Below are 19,693 nucleotides of genomic sequence, written 5' to 3' on the forward strand. Positions count from 1 at the left end.
ATATTCATGCTCTGATGAGTCAAAATAGCTCCTCTTAGAGTACTGTGCAGTATCAAGCCGTCCCTCATTTCTTTATGTTTTACATAAATGTAAATACAGTATATAAGGCAAAAACAGTTTGCACAATTATAAAAAGCTTGAATGTCATTATTTAATTCTTCAACAAAGCCTGAACTCTCTTAGGCAAGCCTGTTTGTAATTTCCTTAAGTCGTCTTCAGGACTAGTTCTCCAGGCTTCTACAAAGCTCTTCTTTGCATGTTGGCTGCCTTTTGTTCTGTTCTTTGTCAAGGTGATCCCACATTGCTTCAGTGTTGATGTCCAGGCTCTGAGGAGGCCAATCCATGACTGATAGTGTTCCATTGTGTGTTTGTCTGACTAGGTATGCTATTACTGTATTGGCAGTCTGTTTGGGATCCCAAAATGAAGCCGCTGCCAATCAGATGCTTTCCAGATGTTATTGCATGGCAGGAGAAAATATGATGGTACTTTTCTGTGTTTATAATCCCATAAACTTTGATGAAATCTCAACACCGCTGGCTGAAATTCAGGCACAAACCATTACAGAGCCTCAACCGATGGTGGTAGACTCACATTATTATACTCCCTCCTTGCTAGATTTTTGCCTATTTTTTATTATGTGACTTTTAGATACTGTATATTTACTCTAGATCATTTTTAGGCCTCTTACTTCTTCTTTATCCTCCACTTAGTCAGTTTCCAAAAGTGTTTTAAGAACATACCGCATGCTATACTGAGATGCCACGTTTTTTTCCTAATAGTTCTTTGGGAATCAACTTTTTTGTGCAAAAATACTATTTTATTCCTGTCACACTGTGTTATCTTTGGCATTTTTCCTTGATTCAACTGAAGAAACTGGAGCATATTATGTGTTTATTATGTGCTTTTGTGACAGGCTGCTAGGAAACAAAAACAAATCCTAAAATTAAGCCCAAACACATTTCTCTAAAAATGCACACGTACAAGGACCACACTAAAAATAAATGAAAAAGCTGCCAATGTCTGAAGAAAAAGTCCTTCAGAAGAACTATTGCTCAAGGCCTCTTAAAAAATGAGAAGGAAAGTCCAGCACCTAGGAAGCAAAATATAAAGAAATTAGGTCTGACTGAAGATTTTTGCACAGTTCTGCATGCGATACACCAACGTGTACATATAAGATAAATCAATTTTATCGCATTTAGGACAGTCATTTAATTTCCCAGCCAAGTGTGGATTTACCATGTGCAGTGCATTTGAAGTGCATTGCATGATGGTATTATTTTTACTGGGGCTTTTTAACTCAAATAGCTCCATTAAAAACTCAGCTTACAAATATCCTCCCTTAGATGTGATGCATCGATTGGAATCATCCAGTAGGAATGGTAGAAATGTCAAAATGCAAGCGACAGATGATTAATAGATATAATATGATAGAATAATAGTCTTATTATTTTAAATTGAATAAAGATCAACACACACAATAACCACTAGCTGCAGATTAAATGCGAAGCTATCTGCAGCTTGTCTCCAGAACCTAACAATGTGCCAAGGAGTGCCTGAGCCGAAATACACCACTGTAATGGAATTATATTTGTAATCATAACCAGTTTCTCAAGGTGGAAAGCCAAACAAACTGCTGACGTCTCAGCTTCAACTGGGCACTGACTCATCCCTGGCAGACAGCGTTTGGTCCTGGTTACCTCAGCCAGTCTTGTAGCTCCTCCGCATGTTTTGATTCAAACGACTTGCAAGATAAGTAATAACACTGCTGGCTGGAGGGCCCTGACGTATGAGATGGCTGTGATACCATAAACCCAAACATAGACACGGGATGGATGTTTAGCCTGGCTGACCTGGCAGTCGCATACTTGCCCAAATGCTCACACAAGCGTTCACACACACAAACAGATTCCTGAACTACTATTCCTCTGGGCAACTTTGTAAATATTGTTTTTTCTCTGCCCTGGTATTTATAATGAAACACAATGAGCAAATAGTGATCTGATGATTCACGCTGTCTTTTTTCGTTAAGCACAATTTTGCCATGCCAGTCATCATGTCAGCTGTTGTGTAAAATTTTGTTTGTTATTTTATCAAACAAGTACATTTTTCCACCTGGTTATCAATATGATAAACTAGATTAAGTAGATTTTGTAAAAGCTTACAGTTAATTTAACAAAGATAGACGTAATCCCTTTTTTTTTCTTTTGGAGTCAGTGCTCGAGTTGTAAAAAAATAAATAAAGTTCCACATAAAAACAGAACTTGGATGTTGCCCTTCAGCATTTAGTGTAATTGACACCGGCACAAACAGTCTTTCTAACAGTCAGCTGTACTGGGGAAAACTGCAAAGCACGCCTCAAGGAAATAGCTCACATTAAAGTGAGAAATCACAGGTGATATTTTAGAGCAAGCAAGCTCAATGACTCCTCCCAAAGAGCCTTAAGGGTGTATGAAGCTGTACGACTCCTTCAAACTTGTCCACAGTAGAGCGCTTATTTTGGATTGCGGGTATAAAGGCAGGTTTCCAAACCAAGCTGTGATACCCACCGTGTCTAATAATGCTTTCTAGTACAACAGGATAAAAAAAGGCAATGTGTACTTCCTCCAACTCCAAAACTCTTTATCTACGTAAGAAGTATATTTGTGCTATAGCCTAGAGCAGACCGTGTTAACTTGGACGATGCAGTTTGGTGGTTTTTCAGTTCACACTCCCACGACACATACAGGAGGGGACATATAGAAGTATTCTCAATGAGAATAAAATAGTAAATCCATTCTCTGATCAATTTATGTTGTGTTTTTACGAACTGTGCTCACCTTACAGAAGCCACCACTTCTTATTTGGTCAAGCTTAAAGCTCACATTGCAAGTTCTGATTTGCACAGTGTGAAAAAAGACTTTTCTTGTGGCTATTTCCAGTTTTATTTACAACATGCTCACTTTAAGGTTCTCCAGCTGCATAAAAGGACGTGCTGTGAGAGCAGATCTATTGCTCAGGTAACATGACAAGTTGACTAGAATCATCATCAGGACAAACTTACTCTTCAACATGGTGAGATAATTACTTATTTACTTAGAAAGAAACACTGCACCCCCCCCCCCCCCCCCCCCCAAACAGGAGCTCATAAACTGTAGCTAATAACTGTGTAATAACTGTGGTTAATAAATCATTATCTAATCCTTTAAATGTCACTTCTATATATATATTCCTTCTATTAAAGCTAGACATAGCATCCAAGTTTGACAATTAAACCGATGCACAAGTGCCTTTAACCTGCATTTTTTTTTTTTATTATAATGTGGTAACTCTTCTGTTTGAAAAAGAACATAGGTCCATTTGAAAATAGCCCACTGCTCACTCAATCTATGACCTCAGTAAACATTTTCTTTTTTCTGAAGTTCATAGTCTCTTTGCCTATTTTCACCATTTACTTCTTACAAGCAGTTTCAAAACACCAAGACCATGACTTTTCAAAAGTTGCCTTCATAAACCAAAAGATACCACAGAGACCATATCCATCTTTTATATATTATCTGTGGGTATAAGCGATGTCCCCTCTAAACTGCGCACGTGCGCAATTGCGCACTGCTGGCACGGTCTCTGCGCACAGAAAATCTGCGTTGCGCACAAAAAAAAATCTAACCTGAATTGAAATTAAAATTAAAACTTTAACAATTCTGTTTTGCAGTGCTAGTCAGTAAGTGACTGGCTGCTCCCGTATGGGATTAGAACGATGCCACCTTATCCTATAGTCCAGCCAATAATGCGATTCATATTCGTATATACGCAGCTAATCAACGTCGTTGACAGGCTATGACAGCGTCCTTATGTGCCGACACCGGTGTTTTAGCTAGCAAAGCAGCGTGGCTGATGTGGAGTGAAGCCACATTAATGACAACGTGTACAACCATTGGAGATGTGAGCAGGACAGACGGAACAATTGACGGAAAAAATGTGGACTTTATACCAGTTTTGATTTTGTGTTGATAGGCCACGTAAAACCAGAGTTATGATAAAAATATGCAATGTTTGGTTTCCTTCCTGAATACTATCGTTGTTTATATTTACTGCGGGAAGAAACTGTAAAAACTGCGTTTTATAAGGAAAACGCTCGAAAGCACTCTCCGCTGTGAGCAAAAACCAAAACCAAAAAAACCCCACCCTTTCCTATTGCTCGAAAAATGTACCATGTCGACCAATCAAAAAATGATATGGCAACATGGCATTTAGTTGTTTAGGAAGGGGGAAGTTTTAGGAGTGACGGCGGTGTTTGAGATGTGAGAGATTTGAGACGTTTAGCGCAAATCTTGTGTAGTTAGTGTGCAGTGTAGTCAGTAGTTTTGTTGTGTGTGTCAGAACAATGAGGCGACTGCTGAATGTTACAGGTGTTACAGGAGTGATACATCTCCTGTTGTCAGGCCTGCAGGTATCAGGTTGTTGTTCTCCTTTATCTCATAGTGGACAGAAATTATTTTTTGGAGTGGCACAAATAATTAGTGTGGCATCAAATTTGATGCAGAACAGCTGATTGTTCTGTAAATAGTTTGAAATGTTTATTTAAAAAAACGCCTTGGCTGCATTTTTAGGTAAACAGCTGCAAAAAACTTTGTCGTTTGCATAACTCAGTTACTTTTTTGAAGAAGTAACTATATAATTAATTGCCCAGCATTGGTCATTATATACTGTATTTTGCAGACAGAGAGTTACAGGACTCTCTCCCAGACCACAGACTCATACTCATAATACAAGTCAGAGCTTTATTAAAAAAAGAAAGAAAGTTGTGTTTTCAAAATTGAAGTTCAAGTTATTTTTACTTCCAATAGTGTTAACATACTACACAGGTCATGAACAAGATTTTTTTTTAAATTTTCATTGTAAGTGGGCTAAAGCAGTTAATTAAAAGTAGTCTCACATTTAATAAACCATGTAACCTGGGTGGATTAGATGCTGGTGTGACCACGGTGCACACGTCTAATGTTGCTCACAGTGGTCCAAGGGACCGCTCAGGGAGTTTGTGTGTTCGCTCAGACACATGAAAAATTAGAGGGAACATTGGGTATAAGCCAGCATCTCTGGCTTAAAATATCTGTAAATAACTCACAATGGAGGCACCAGTTTTTCCATCTCTTATTAAGCTAATGGAAAAACAAATCTGAATTAGAAATAATAATTCATACACCACTGTTTTTTCTTATATGATTGTAAAACATACTTATTAATAATTTTAATAATAATTTTCTATCAGAAATCAAGTATGAACCTCCTTAACCCAGAGATTTTTACAAGCTTGGTCCTTTTTGTGTTATTAAATAACTGATAGTTTTGGTCCAAACTTTGGACATCTGTACCCGTTTTCTCATACTAAACGCATTAGCTTTTGAGACTATGCCATTAAATTCACATATATCAATTTCACCTTTCACCTCCTTTTTTTCTTTTTCTAAATGTGTGATTATTCCATGTCATGCCTCAACCAACAAGTATGCACGGCTTTGTCCCTTATACCAGTTAGTGAAGTTTTGCATGGATTCCGAACACTGAGTGTTATCCATTCATCACCCGTTTCATTGACAAGACTTCCATTACTTTGTTTCCCTGCATTTCCCCCATCCCCATCTCCTCCTCAATCTAATGGCTTCCGCAGAATGTCTTAATGTATCAGCCAATAAGGCTGCCAGTGTGCAGCAACACACAACCTCCGGTCATTATTGTCACGACCTGATTGTCTATTTGTTGCATTTACCAGCAGAGCTGTACTTAAGCATTTTTTAACAAAAATAATTACTTTCAGCAGTTAAGTAAGAGCAGTTAAAGCAAGTGGTTTCTGCAGGTGGCAAGGCATAGTGACAAAAAACTGATGAACCAACTGAGACTTGACCCAACTAAAAGCAGAGCAACATCCCAGGAATGAAACATTGCCAGAGAACTAAATAATCAGAGTAGTAGTAGAGTAGATTATGAAAGGGATACGTTTAAAGTATTAAGAAAAATGTAACTTCATTTAAAAAAAATGAGTGTGCGATATTTAAAAAAAGATGTTCACTTACTTGCAGAGGGTGTTTCGGCATGAACAGGTGGTGTAGAAGGGATGAAAGAGGGGAAGAAGAAGGATCGCAGAGATCGTTCAGTGTGGAGGGGTGAGCGCTGTGTGGGCAGGTTCTCACAGCTGCCCACACTGCTGTGGATCTTAAGGTTCAAGGGCTTGGTCTTCTTCTTGGCTCTGGTGGACAACAGACAAGAGAAAAATATAAAATTGAGACATTAGAGGTGAGAGCAGCAAAACTAAACAAGAAACCAACATGTTAAAATGATATTTACTATAATTAAACAGTCTGGACTATTTGTTTTTGCAAAAACGCACAACTTCAAAGCTGAACAGGAAGGCTGCACAGTTTTTGGGGTATAGCTATTCCTGTAGTCACAACTAAGGTACAAACACTGCAGTCACCATCATACAGAAGAGAAATCAGAATTCTACACCAGAATTGTTCACATATGGAGAACATAATACAGTTTAGTGGCAAGAAATGTTGCATGTTAAGTAAGTGAAATGAAAATGTACCTATCAGTCACCATCATTATTATTCTCACACCTATATAATGTATACCCTACACCTGAACGTAACAAGAATGCAGGTGGACAAGTACAAATAAGGCATATATATATATATATTACTTTACGTTGCATATTGTGTATTATGCATTAGAGTAATATCAATAATGTACTTATAACACCTAACAACAAACAATTAAACTTCACTGTATGTTCATTGTACTCCAGAATTTGGAGAATATTTTTTCTCCCCATCACAAATCTGCTAACTTAGCAGAACTCAGTGTAAAGTACCAAATATATGTATTTTCTGCACAATCACATAAACAAACAAAGAGGTGTGACGACATCTTGAGCCACAGCAAATATGGTGTACCTAAATACCAAAGCAGCATCATTAAAGGGATCAAGTACTAATGATAAAGTCAGGAAAGCTGGGAGTCATGTTCATAGCATGATAGCACAGCCATCGCTGTCATGCTAGAAAGAAAACACACTGCTGTCGGGGTCAGAAAAGCAAGTAGGATCGATTAAACAAGACACTAATAAGAAAAAGAAAAACAGCCTTTTCTACTGCGATTTTATTCCAAAGTTTGGCTCCAACTCAACCATTTGTGGATGTTGGAAAACACTGTGGTACTGCTTTTTAAAATTGCACACCTCCATATGGATACTTGCCACGTAAGTATGTAAGTGTGTTCAAACTGATGTGAAGTATCTTCATGCAATGCAATAAAGGTTACCATCTTGGCTATAGCAGAAGGGGTGGGATGAACCGATAAATATAGGTTACAGACAGAAACCTGTAAGGTGCTTGAAAGACATCCTTTTTTAAATGACTAGTATTGAGTATCAAGTCAAAGTGAAAATCACCAAAATTTTCCCATGATCACTTCTGTTTGCCAGCCTGCTTCCACTGTGGAGGCTTGTCATTTCAGAGCTGAGGTCTGAATAATTAAGCTTGTAGAGCAATTTGTCTTTGTCAGCTGTCATTATGATTTTTTTCTAACAAAACTTTTGTGTATTTCAATAAGGTATTCCTTGTAAGTACACAATTCCCTGAAATATGAAAGACAGACAGCTGTGAACTGAGTAAACTAAGAGACAAGCTACACAGTTTGGGCTAATTACAAGAAAAGTGTGTAATTTAACTAAAAATATCTCAAGTGACTTGCAGAACAGACTGTTCTAGCTACTGGTATATCTGGGTTCTAAAGAGGAGCCACTGGAAAGTCTGGAGCCATTGCTCATATTAAAGCATGGTCCACGGTTAACCTGCTCTAGAACTTCAAACGATCACATTAGCCTCTTATCTAATGTACTCAGTCAGGCTGATAAAATGAACCATTATTCCTACAGGATCCTAAATACACTAACTTGTGTTATTATTGCAGCTCAGGAGAACACGAGGTGACTTTGTGGGGATAATTGGAAATAAAAGTCGTCCTTCATTAGAGAAAATAATCCACAGACTGTTAATTACTTCCCTGTAAATTATAAATGCAAACATTCACTGTGATAGACGTTATCGGCCATATTTTCTCATTTTAATTTGTCTACTTTTTTTGATGTGAGGCTAAATTTACTCAGGCTATGGAAAAGATTTTGCCCGTTTTGCAAGAATATACTGTACTGTGCAAATGTCTTTACATTTTTGTTCAATGAGCCAGGAATTCTTGTACTTTCTCCAAATGGCATTGAGCAATAGTTGTCCAGGTTTTGTGAAAGTCTTTCATAGTTTTTCTTTGGGCAATGGCTACTTTTTCCACCCAAACTCTTAGACAAGTCTGTTTACCTGACCATTTTTAGAGAAACGTGTTTGGAGTTTATTTAGTTTGCTTGTTTGTTAATGCTGACCTATGAATCATTCATGTGTCATAACAGAACAGACAACTTAACAGAAAACCAATTTTATATTGTATATTTGTCACAGAAATAGCAGAAATTTGATCCGAAGATAAACTCAAAATACACATTTTAATGATGGTAGAAAAGTGTTTCTAAAAGTACAAAGTGCATGAAGCAAAACAACAAAGAAAATCCAACTCCAAATGGCAGGCAGTCACAAGGGAAGCATTCAGACAAAGACCAAAAGACTAGAGCAAGTCTATAAACACACACTTGAACAGACTGAGGGCTAATCAGAGGAATGAGACACAGCAGGGGAAATGAGGCACAGGTGAAACTAATTAAGCCAATGACAGGAAATAAAATGAAATGCAAGACCCAGAAGATACATGATTACAAAATAATACAGGAAAATAATAACTAGAAGACTGGACACAGGAGAACTTGACACAGTAGGTAAAGAGGGGAGGGGGGGATCCAAAAAACCTGACAAAAGAACCGAGAGGTAAATCAGGCCCTTTAAGCTTCTGATCTTTCTGAGTTAGCTTTGATATTTTGATACTTCCAAACCATCAACATGTCTGTTAGACCTCATTCTTAAAAGACTGCTCAAAGAAGTCCTACTATTAATAATTCTTTGATCTTAGATATGATCAAACTACCTCTGCTAATGGGTTACGTACTATATGCCTTTGAGGTGGTGGTAATTAAACCATTACTTAGAAACCATCACTTGACCCAACTGTCTTAGCCAATTATTGACCAATCATCACATTTCTCTGATTTCTGAAAGAATATTAGTAAAACAGCTAACAAGTCATCTTCATACGAATGTTTTATGTCCATCATCACATCATAGAAACAGTAAATTTAAAGCAAAATGAAGAATTTTGCACAGCACTGTAATGGACTTTCAATATTTGGGATTACTATACAGCAGCTTTAGAATTTCTTGGTCTACTTTATTTGTTTAGTCATATTATATAAAAAAAGTCATTGTACTAAATGTGTCATTATTGTAGGGTCTTTACCTTACAATATAACAGCTGCCTTAAGGCAACTGTTGAGATTCCATGCTATATAAATGAAACTGAATTTAATTTAAGTGAACTGAAATGCAAATGTTTGTTACTAAATTAGTCAAATTTCTTCATAGTTCATCTCATATTATGAAAGAACGAGAACTTTTCACTTTCATATGAACAACACTTATTTCATATGAGTAACACCCCCACCCCTCCCCTGGTACCCCACTGTGCCCCCTCCAAAAGGAGTGCACAATGTCCCCTCTTTGCTAATTTTGGAGTAATAATTGCTGCTCCAGTTTCAATTACTCTTTTTCCCTTTCCTTTTCCTTTTTTTCCCCCCAATCTGTGATTTAAATATTGTCTAGTAGACATTCTTATATTTGTAGGTGGATCAAAAAAAAAATTAGCAGAAAATTAGAAAAAGACAAAAATGATTCAGAAAATGCCAACACTGGCATGTAGGTGTGTTTGGGAAACCACTGTTATTATAATTAAAGCCAGCAGAAGCAGAGACATCTTTGGTGCTACTATTCTTTTAAGTACTGAGTCTAACTAGTGAGATTTTTTTTTCATATTTTTAATAAGCACCATTAAAAGAATGCCATATTAGCTATTAGCAGTTCCTGACTGCAAAGTACCCACTGCTGTACAAACAACAATCCCTGGATTACCTTAACAATGTGACAAGTGCCAGGCAGGTTCAACAAAGACTTTTTTTTCCCCTAAGATTTTTAAGCCGATTTGTCGGTCACAATGAAGTTTGGAGATAATGATATCCAAAGGAAGAGTAAATGACACCAAATGGCATGAATATGAGATTTATGTTTGTGTGTCAGGGCTTAAGAACTGCATCGGCAGTGGGTTAAAGACTGCACCAGTCCTTCTCTATGTAGATGTAATTTACTTTAATTTGCTGCCAATACTCTTAAGCCCCTTGATGCTATGTACCACAGTTCTCTTCAATGTATCACTGAGGACAGTTTCAGCACCCTTCATTGTATTCTCCATGGAACGAGAACTGTCTTTTTTTATTTATTTTTTTATTTACTAGGCTATTTTAAATAAACTGTCATGTTATTCATCATCCACCTTGTATGGGTTGCAGAATATACAAAATTGCAAAAAACCAAGGGAAACTGCAGTCCGCTGTTATGCATCTCATAGGATGAAGTGTTAGTTTAAAAACGTATATTACTCCAGGGCAATTTGAGCTTCTGTTGGTTGATGTTTTATATAATAAATGTCCCTGCTTTTTGTAACTGTTTTTACTCTAGTATCCATCCATTCATTCATCCAAAGAACAAGGGAAATATGTGATTCTTTATATCCTAAGTTATGTTAATCCTGTTTTAGAACTGCAGAACTTGAGCTGAAGTAAATGAAACAGTCATGTAAAAATAAACAACTAATCTCCATCCATATAAATCCCTGCAGAAACATAAACAACCGCAGTGTAACTGGACATATCCTCAGGAATTTTACTTTTGCAACATTGGATTCATAATTCTAAAAATCTGATGTAAGACTGAAATTTAGGATTTTAAGTGACACCGAGACTGAAGTTGCAGACTGATGAGCAAACGTAACCAACAAAAACAAAACAAAAAAGTTGCACTTGCACATAGAAGACAATGAATTTTAAGTGTCCAAACAAACACAGACCACAAGGAGACAGGTGAGAAAAGGAGACATGAGGAGAGTCTATCTGTGAAAAACTGACTTGTAAAAGTAGTAAAACGAATGCTGAGTTCTGACTTATCATGGAAAGTGTTAAATCCCACAGGAATATTTCCTCCCATGTCAGTCTCCCACTCCCTACACTGAGTCATGCAATTAGACCTGTAAACCAGCCCGGCACTTCACTCCCATCTCCTGCAATAAGGAAGCAGCCTGCAGGTTATCACTTCTTCGTCACAGAGCTTTTGTCAGCTATTCCGATTAGCCCACTTTATGCAATTTGAATCTAAATTAAACCATTCATCTCCCTGCATGCATGCCTTTATCCTCTCCCCGAAGATGTAGATGTTCAGTGAGGGAAAAGTGAAAATGAATGTGAAGAGTAGGGAGAGGATTCCCAATTTTCATTTTGAAAACGTTTGTCAGTGAAGGCAGGCGGGCGAGAAGGAGGGGGAGGAATTTAACTCTACGGTGGTTAATGCATCTATTCAGACGCCTCACATATGAAAAGTTCAAGAAAGGAGAAACTTAAAGAAAGAATACACAAAACAGAGAAGAAGAAGGAGGTGGGTTACTTGTCAACTGTCAAGAGAAATCAGCCACAGTGTGAATAGTTGAGATGTCTTTTGATCTTCTCGACAATTGTACATAGTGACGCATAACTCACAGATGGAAATCACTGCGTGTTTGTGTCACATTTCAGGTAGCATTTCTGAGTCTCTTAATCCTCCTAGATGCTCCGTACTGACAAAACAGGAACACCAAAGCTTTTTTTTTCCAAGTACCATTCAGTCAATTCGCCTGAAATATTGTAGTGAATAAGTTATCGTTTGTGTCATGTTTATTACCTGCTAATTTCTTATTCGCACACTTTTTTTCCAGTTACATCCTGTTATCATCCATCCCTGGGATCATTAAAAGGTCATTTGCATGTGTTTTGAAGTGAGTGAAAGCGCAATCGTAAGTTTCCCTAACATATTAATAAAGACATCACAAATTATGATACTGAAATTGTACGTCAATTTTTGCTTATACTATGCAAGGAATGGACTTTGTCATCATATCTATAAAGGGAGTTAAAGTAATCAAGTAACATTTGGAGTACACAGAGTAAAAAAGAAAGTAAATTCATCAGTACAACATGTACTTTGGCCATACTTTAACTTTTTGTTTTTATGAAATTCACTTTAAATTTCCCTGATTGCTTACACGTTTTAGAAATGTGATTTGCTCTTCATAATATGAAAGCTATGGAAAAAAAATAATCTGACATTCATGCACACGCATTCATCCACCCACACCCTCCACAGTCCCTTTCCCCACACTTGCAGAGATGCTAATTACAGTGACACCTTTAAGCAAAAGTTCCATTTGATCAAGGACAGAGGTGAGAGCAGGAGAGCAGTGATCCATCAAATGGCACGTTTCCTTTATATTCTGACATATCAAGGGGGCTTTAAAAATGCAGAATATTGCAGAGCTATCTGCCTAACTAGCTAGCAGTTGTTCACTATACAAATTATATATCTAAGTGATGCTGTGATCCTGCAATTCATTTGAGCTCTATCTAATTAACACTTGTGTCCATCTAGAGGGGTAATTTACTTGCAGGGTTCCATCTGCATACCTACACTTTATTCATCAGAAATATGCAAGGGAGCTCTGCCGAGACTCATACGACACCCTGTTGCTTTTCATGCAAATGGAGCTGTGGAATAATATCTGTGGCAACCACTGCTCTTTGCTGCTTTAATAAAGTTGGTGGAAAATGAAATAAAGGTGGCTAGAATAATGATTGCAACAGAGAATTACTGTGAGCCCTTGGAGCAGTCATCCTAAGAAGGCTGTCTTGTTTTCAGATGTCTGCAGCGTCAGGCTTGTGTGGAATAAAAGCAGGCAGTCTGGCATGATATTTTTTTAAAAGAAATGTTGCAAAGCCAATGTCCAAACTTAGCAGAACAAAGATTTACAGTTATTATACAACAAAGTGTGACGTAGGAAACATTCTATTATAATAATGCATTTTGAAAACAGTAAAGTCTTAAATTCGTGTGATTAAACACCATGTACACAAAGGATTTAAATGATCTCAACACCAAAAGACACTAAAATCACCTTTAAGGACATAAAATGATGCACAAATTTCAGTTACACTTTAAAGTATGCATGTTACTTATTTTGTATATTAGGGATTTATTTGATATTAGAGTACAAGTATAGGGGAAACAAAACAGCCTTCGTGATATTCAACACAGACTTTGTTTTGCTTTTTGAAAGGGAGGAGGTAGGATTTCACATCAACAAGAGTTCACAAAGTTTAAGCTGTGCGAATGTAACAAACAGCTAAAAATAACTGAGATAATGAAAAAAAAATCAAGCAGTGAAATGATCAGATGGGTGGTAAATAATATCCCCAGGTTAGCTAAACTTATGTGGAAAAGAAAACAAAAGTGAACTGCATTACTACATTATTATCCAAACTCTTGCACTGTTATTGAACATACCCTGTGTGCATACCCAAAAAGTTTTACTACAACAGTTCCAAGAGAACCGTGTTCAATTTTGATAACCCAAAATCAATGCTAGTGAGAACAAGTGGACATGTTATTAATATACAATTAGAAAAGAACAACACTAAATGATAATTGTTTTTCAAATTCACAATATTGGTTGGTTATTAAAGCAGACGTAAGACACTAATGTGTTTATGTAATAGTGTTTACAGTAATTTAAAGAAAACTCTCCTTAAGAACAATCTCAGCTTCAAATGTGAGGTGGCAAAACTTTCTCTCTAAGATGATCAACAACTGTGCTACCACTATTGAAGGAACCACTGGACACTCATGTGGTCTCATTTCAGACATTATTATTAAACTTAACAAATGTTAAGACATGTCTTTCAAGGACAAAAAGAAGCTATGAGTGTGTTTGTGTGTGTGCACGGATGTGTGTAGTTGTGCATGACCACAAATTATGTTCTAGTTACCTGATGATATCTGTTGAAATGGTTGGATGATGATAGCGCAAAGTGTTTGAAATCCCTCTCTTGTTATGTCCACATTAACTGCCAGCATCTCCTGCTAAGATATGGGAGGGGGTGTCATTTCACTGTCAAAGGCCAGGGAAAGCACAGTGCTCTCAGGAGAGAAAAGTCATGCGTGTGGTCTGGATTGGAACGTGAACATGAAGCTGAAGAGACAGCAAGACACCCAAGGCGAAAAAGGCGGAAAGAAACAAGGGGTCGTAAAAAGAGCAAGCCCGTGTGAAGGACAGAAAATGAGCAGGAGGAAGAGAGAATTCAGGAGCCAGTCGCCAGATGACGAGAGAGAAAAGCTGACAGGAAGGTGGACCGTGAGATTGTCTTCTCAGCAGCTCATCAGGAATGCATTTTGGTACACAATGACAGAGCACATATTTTCTGGTTAAAATGTGCTATTTCTGCATGTGGTAGTATCACGAAAGCATGATATTAAATGTTGCTTATTTTTCCTTATACAAGCTTATCTGCTGCCATACCAGTAAAACAAAAGTTTGTCTGCATTAATAATATAACATCTCTGTAAGCATAACAGGTGGTCATGGTATGATGCCTCTTTCTTCTTTCTGCTGGTTCTTTTAGGGATCACCACAGTGGATCATTTTTCTCCATCTCACCCTATTCATGCATCTTCCTCAGTCACACCAACCCTCCTTCACTACATCCATAAATCTTCTCTGTGGTCCACCTCATTTCCTCCAGCATGGGAGCTTCATATTCAGCATCCATTGATGAATATATGAACTATCCTTCCTCTACACATGTCCAGACTATATCAGCCTTGCCTCTCTAAGTTTGCCTCCAGACTGTTGTCCATATAGTTGTTTCAAAGTGGCTCGCTGTTCCTTTTTCTAAGCTAGGGGCAGGATATTTTGATGTTTCCCATTTCCATTTAATTTCTGGAATCTTCAAGTGGTTTCTATCTCTTTCTTTTAACATTACTTGTACTCTATAACATCCATTTTTCTTGCGATTCAAGGCCAAGTCTTAGCAGTGTCATTCTGTCTCTATAACGACAGAAAAAAGCCTCTCGATCTTACTGTAACACTCATTTTTGCTCTTTGTAGGATGCACTAAAATACAGTTCCAACTAATGGAACAGAAGACCAAGTATAAAAATACAGGAAGGAGAAGAGGAGACAAAGAACATAGGTCATAAGGCTCATAAGTTTTTCAATAAGATGAAACTGAGAGACTTTCAGTTTTCTAGTTGTGAAGTTATTTTTTTTTTCTCAATACAACTACGTGGCACTAGTACGTGATGTACAAATTATTTAAATCTTCAATTTAGCATTACTTTTTCAACCACCGCTTGTCTGACACCTGGAAATAATTTGCTGCTTCAAGAGACATTTTGTGGTTCTACAAAAGAGCCTATATTGAACGGATAGAACAGCTCAGAATGACAAAAACCAAATAGCAATTCTCATGTGCTGAAAGTTTCAAGATTCAATTCTGATTAAATATTCCTGGCGCTCAACTTTTGGATGTTTTCCACTAATGGACTGGATTCAAAAACTGTCCTCCTGTCTTTTGTACATCCAAATTCTCTCTAAGTGTGTCTCATTTGCCACCAAATTGTTTGGGATAAATAGGAATTAAATACAACTTTATTCTCTGGGGCTGTAGGATGTAAACAGGTGTACAAGCTGTCCTCAAAAAGTAATCACAGTTTTATATTGCTGGAATATTTCCTGTTTGATTTGCAAGCACATCTTTGATTTGCACACAACAGAAATTACAACACTTTCTGTGTATCCTGCATTTTCACAACTCAAAGAAACTGCAAACTTATGTAATTAGAATTGTTCATGGCACTGTTGTAGTATGTTATATTTCCCTGAGGTAATATATTTAAAAAGAACTGCATACATGTCTATTAGCCATTATGCAGATGACAATCAGCTATAATTATCTATGCAGCCAGATGAAACAAATGAGTTGTTTGAACTCAAAGCCTTAAAACCCTTAAGTTGGATTTGGCTATGAAAACCTCAGAAACAAATTGACTAGACCTACAGGAATCTTTGAGTAATTTTAGTGTACACTAATATCATTAAAATCACACATTCTCCTCATGCAGGTGAAAGACTGCCTTCTTCCACCTAGAGTCTAGTTTTAAAAACCCTAAGGTGACGGTAATAAAGACTAGGAAGAGATCTTATTTTGTCTTCATTGTCTCCCCAATAAATCCCTAATCCTTCACATGTAAAGCCTTAAACAATCATGCCCTATCATATCTTAAAGACCTCATAGTGCCTTTTATCATATGTTAGAAGTACAATAGGAGGCAGAGCCTTCAGCATAGACACCTTTAAACTTTAGCTTAAAATATGCATTTCTTTTTATACTTAGGTCTGGCTCTGAAATATAATTTTGATGCTATGGACTTGTGATGCACTGATCACCTCTCTTTCAATCTTCTCCCTTTCCCCCTCACTTACATGCCAATCTGTTCTCACTTTGTCTTTTCTTAAAAGGGAGGGTTTTTTCCTATTGTCCATGTAGTACTTGCTCAAAGTAAGCAAATTTTGGGTTTCTGTTCAAAATATAGTAAGGACCTTTTCTGTGAATTGGCACATAAAAAGTTGATCTGAACAAATTTTTAGAATCCAAATGCACAGAATGACTGATTGAAAAATAACATCAGTAAATAATTTTATGATTAATAACATTTTTCATTAATGCAATGCAATTAGATCACTTTGTTAAGTTAGCAGTTTATGAAGCCTTTTAAAGTATACTCATTTGCATGTCAGTGGTGGCAGAGCAGCGAGGCAGTATCTCTCATTGCACTGTGCTTCCTGAGATGTAATGGAAGAAATATAGACATAATTTCCTCGCGGAACTTCAGAGTTTAATTCTGTTAATGATTACTATAACAGTTTCACCTCATTTTTCATCTTGGTGTTCACTTCTTGGGAGAACTGTCTTGACATATTTTTTATTGCTCACACATTCAGAAAACTTACAGTCAACTGCTTTATTTCATCTAACTTGGGTCTGAACTTTAAATAACTTTAATAAAGTGTAAATGTTTTGTTTTTTTAATATAGTGAAAACTACTGCATGACACCTACAAAAAGGCAACAACTTTTCCGGAGAAGTCAGCACAGTGTTCTATTCTCCTCCTCTTATCCTTTACCTGCTCGCCAGCAGGGCTGTGTGTGTGTGTGTGTGTGTGTGTGTGTGTGTGTGTGTGTGTGTGTGTGTGTGTGTGTGTGTGTGTAAGTATGCTGTGTATATATTTTTTTCAGCTTTAAATTTAATCTGAATTTATTTTCTTAATTCAGACAAAATGAAACCATAGATCAAACTCTAAACTTTGTAATACAGGTATGAAAGAAACAGTGCAAGATGCACGACAGCTGGACAACAGCTGTGCAGGTTAAGTGGTATTTCTGAAAAAGAGAGAGCTGTAAATGGCAGCAACCCTAAAAAGTAAGAGGGGTCAAGGGCAATGTGGGACCTGCAGCAGATATTATCTGTTTCGTCTTTAACATCAGAGAGCAAAACTGATATGAAAGCCTTCACTTGATGGTTAGAATGATAAATGATGGTAATAACTTCCTTTATGGTTGTTGGGCACTAAAGCAGTCATACTCTGCTATTTAATAAATCAGAAAGCAGCTGTCAATTCACCCTGCAATAGTTGCTTTATCTCTGTCAGAATGATGTTTGACATAATTTCCGCACAACAAACTTAGTATTAGATCTTCCCATATAACAGATTGAAATGAGACTTTAATGATCATGTCAGGAAACTTCATGTAATGAAAGGAAAAGCGAAACAAGATTCCCACAAAATTAACTAAATGCCTTGAGCACAGCGCAACTGCAATAAATCTTTCCTTTGTACAATGAGGTAATTTCTCACATATGGTTTTTTCCTCTTCTTAGAAAAGAATTACTTTTAAGGATAACTTCTAATCGCCTACTTCAGTCCTGTTATCCGCCCCAACAAACTCCCACACGTTCACAAATCGCCACAGAAAAACTATCAGCCTAAATAAATCCATTTTCCACAAGCAACGGTGGCATTTAGGCTCACCTCCACTCCTAAACACTCATATAAATTCATAATCATGACTCCAATTTCTGGCCGCTGGGCGAGGCTGGGGTGAGCACTCATTATGGCCAATAGACGTGCGATGGAAGGGATGGGTGGGAGCGTCTAGCTTTTAACAGCTTGGTGGTGACATCCCCTCTCACCTGAATTATCATTAATGGCCAAGGGGCCAAAGACCTGATTAACATGGATGAGGTTTTGTCCACAGAGAAAAGCATCTTCACCCTTATTCCACACACATACATATTTTATTTCACAGCAGTGACATATATAGCCTTGTGGAGTACACTTGACACCACAGTGAACGTCACTCGCCGGAGAAAATGCAGGGCCAATAATCCTCTGGGGTCAGAGGTTATTGGTTATTGCTGTGTTCTGGATTTCTTATTGGATCACCTGGAGAGCAGCTGCATTGATTAGATCCGAGCTTAAGTTTCAGGGAACACTCCAAAATGTATTCTTAAAGTAAAAGCAATAAAATTGTCTTCATTGTAACAGAGCGACCCATGAAACAGAGCAGTAACAGGGGGTAATTTCACTTCAACTACCAGAGCAGTAAGGTTTCTGCCTTAATTGTGAGGTGCTGTACCTTTTGTACCACTGGAGTTGCTGCTGCAGTAAGAGTGTTGTGGTTTAACATGTGAACAGACAAATCCAAAATTCCTAACAGACCATATAATTACATCATAGCTACATACCATACACTTTTATTTCTGATTGGTTGTCTAATCCCATATTGGACAGTTCAAGCACAGTTCTAGTCAGTGGTATAACCTCCATTTCAGATCAGTGCACAAGATGTATTAAACTACAGGTAACCATAAAAAGTCGCACTTCTGCCTCAATCTGTATTACCAGATTAGCCTGGTTCCAGACCTCTGAACCATCACCCACATTTACGGTTCGTGTAGCAGCTCTGATGTTGTGCCCAATGACGGCTCTTTCATTCGGAGAATCAGCTGACCAGTCACAGCTTAGCACGCAAAGATTGCGAATGGAAGTGTCACTTTGCTGGGTAGCAAGCAAGAGATTAACAAAGCAATATAAATTGGCTTTGTTAATCCAACTTCCAGGTATACCAACTCTGGAAACTTAGTTGATTTAGTTTTTTAATGACTGAACTCATGGATTGTTCACATTTAATTGGCAATGGTTTATATGAACTCTCAGCATGAGAGCAGATCTGAGATTCTAGATTTGTTGTCATTGTACTTCAGAGAATTCAGCTGAGCAAAACTTAAATTTGGGGACGGATGCTATAAAAAAGACACAAAAAAAATCACTATATTAACATCAAAGTTCATGCACTGGCACGTTCCAGCTGTTTTAATGGTAAACGACAAAGGCAGGGTGCAATTTGTGGGGAGAAAAAAAAGCATCAGAGAGGGGAATATTTTTAAAACTTTCCCCCATCAAAACAATTCAGGAACCATAGTGGTCCTACAGATTCTGATGCCTGCAAGTGGGATGAATAATGTTG

The 19,693-nt window shown here is 37.4% G+C and overlaps 1 protein-coding gene across 2 annotated transcripts in view; it reads right to left on the minus strand.

The window, feature by feature from the left end:
- The window catches only part of ksr2 (kinase suppressor of ras 2), a 111,590-nt gene that overhangs the window by 45,774 nt on the left and 46,123 nt on the right, over window positions 1-19,693 (minus strand). For both annotated transcript variants that reach the window (XM_063489889.1, XM_063489888.1), the window contains one exon: window positions 6,049-6,221. In XM_063489889.1, the coding sequence (XP_063345959.1) occupies window positions 6,049-6,221 (173 nt within the window). The remainder of the gene's footprint in view (window positions 1-6,048; window positions 6,222-19,693) is intronic.

This window comes from Pelmatolapia mariae, linkage group LG12 (assembly GCF_036321145.2).
Source record: "Pelmatolapia mariae isolate MD_Pm_ZW linkage group LG12, Pm_UMD_F_2, whole genome shotgun sequence".
Taxonomy (NCBI): Eukaryota; Metazoa; Chordata; class Actinopteri; order Cichliformes; family Cichlidae; genus Pelmatolapia; species Pelmatolapia mariae.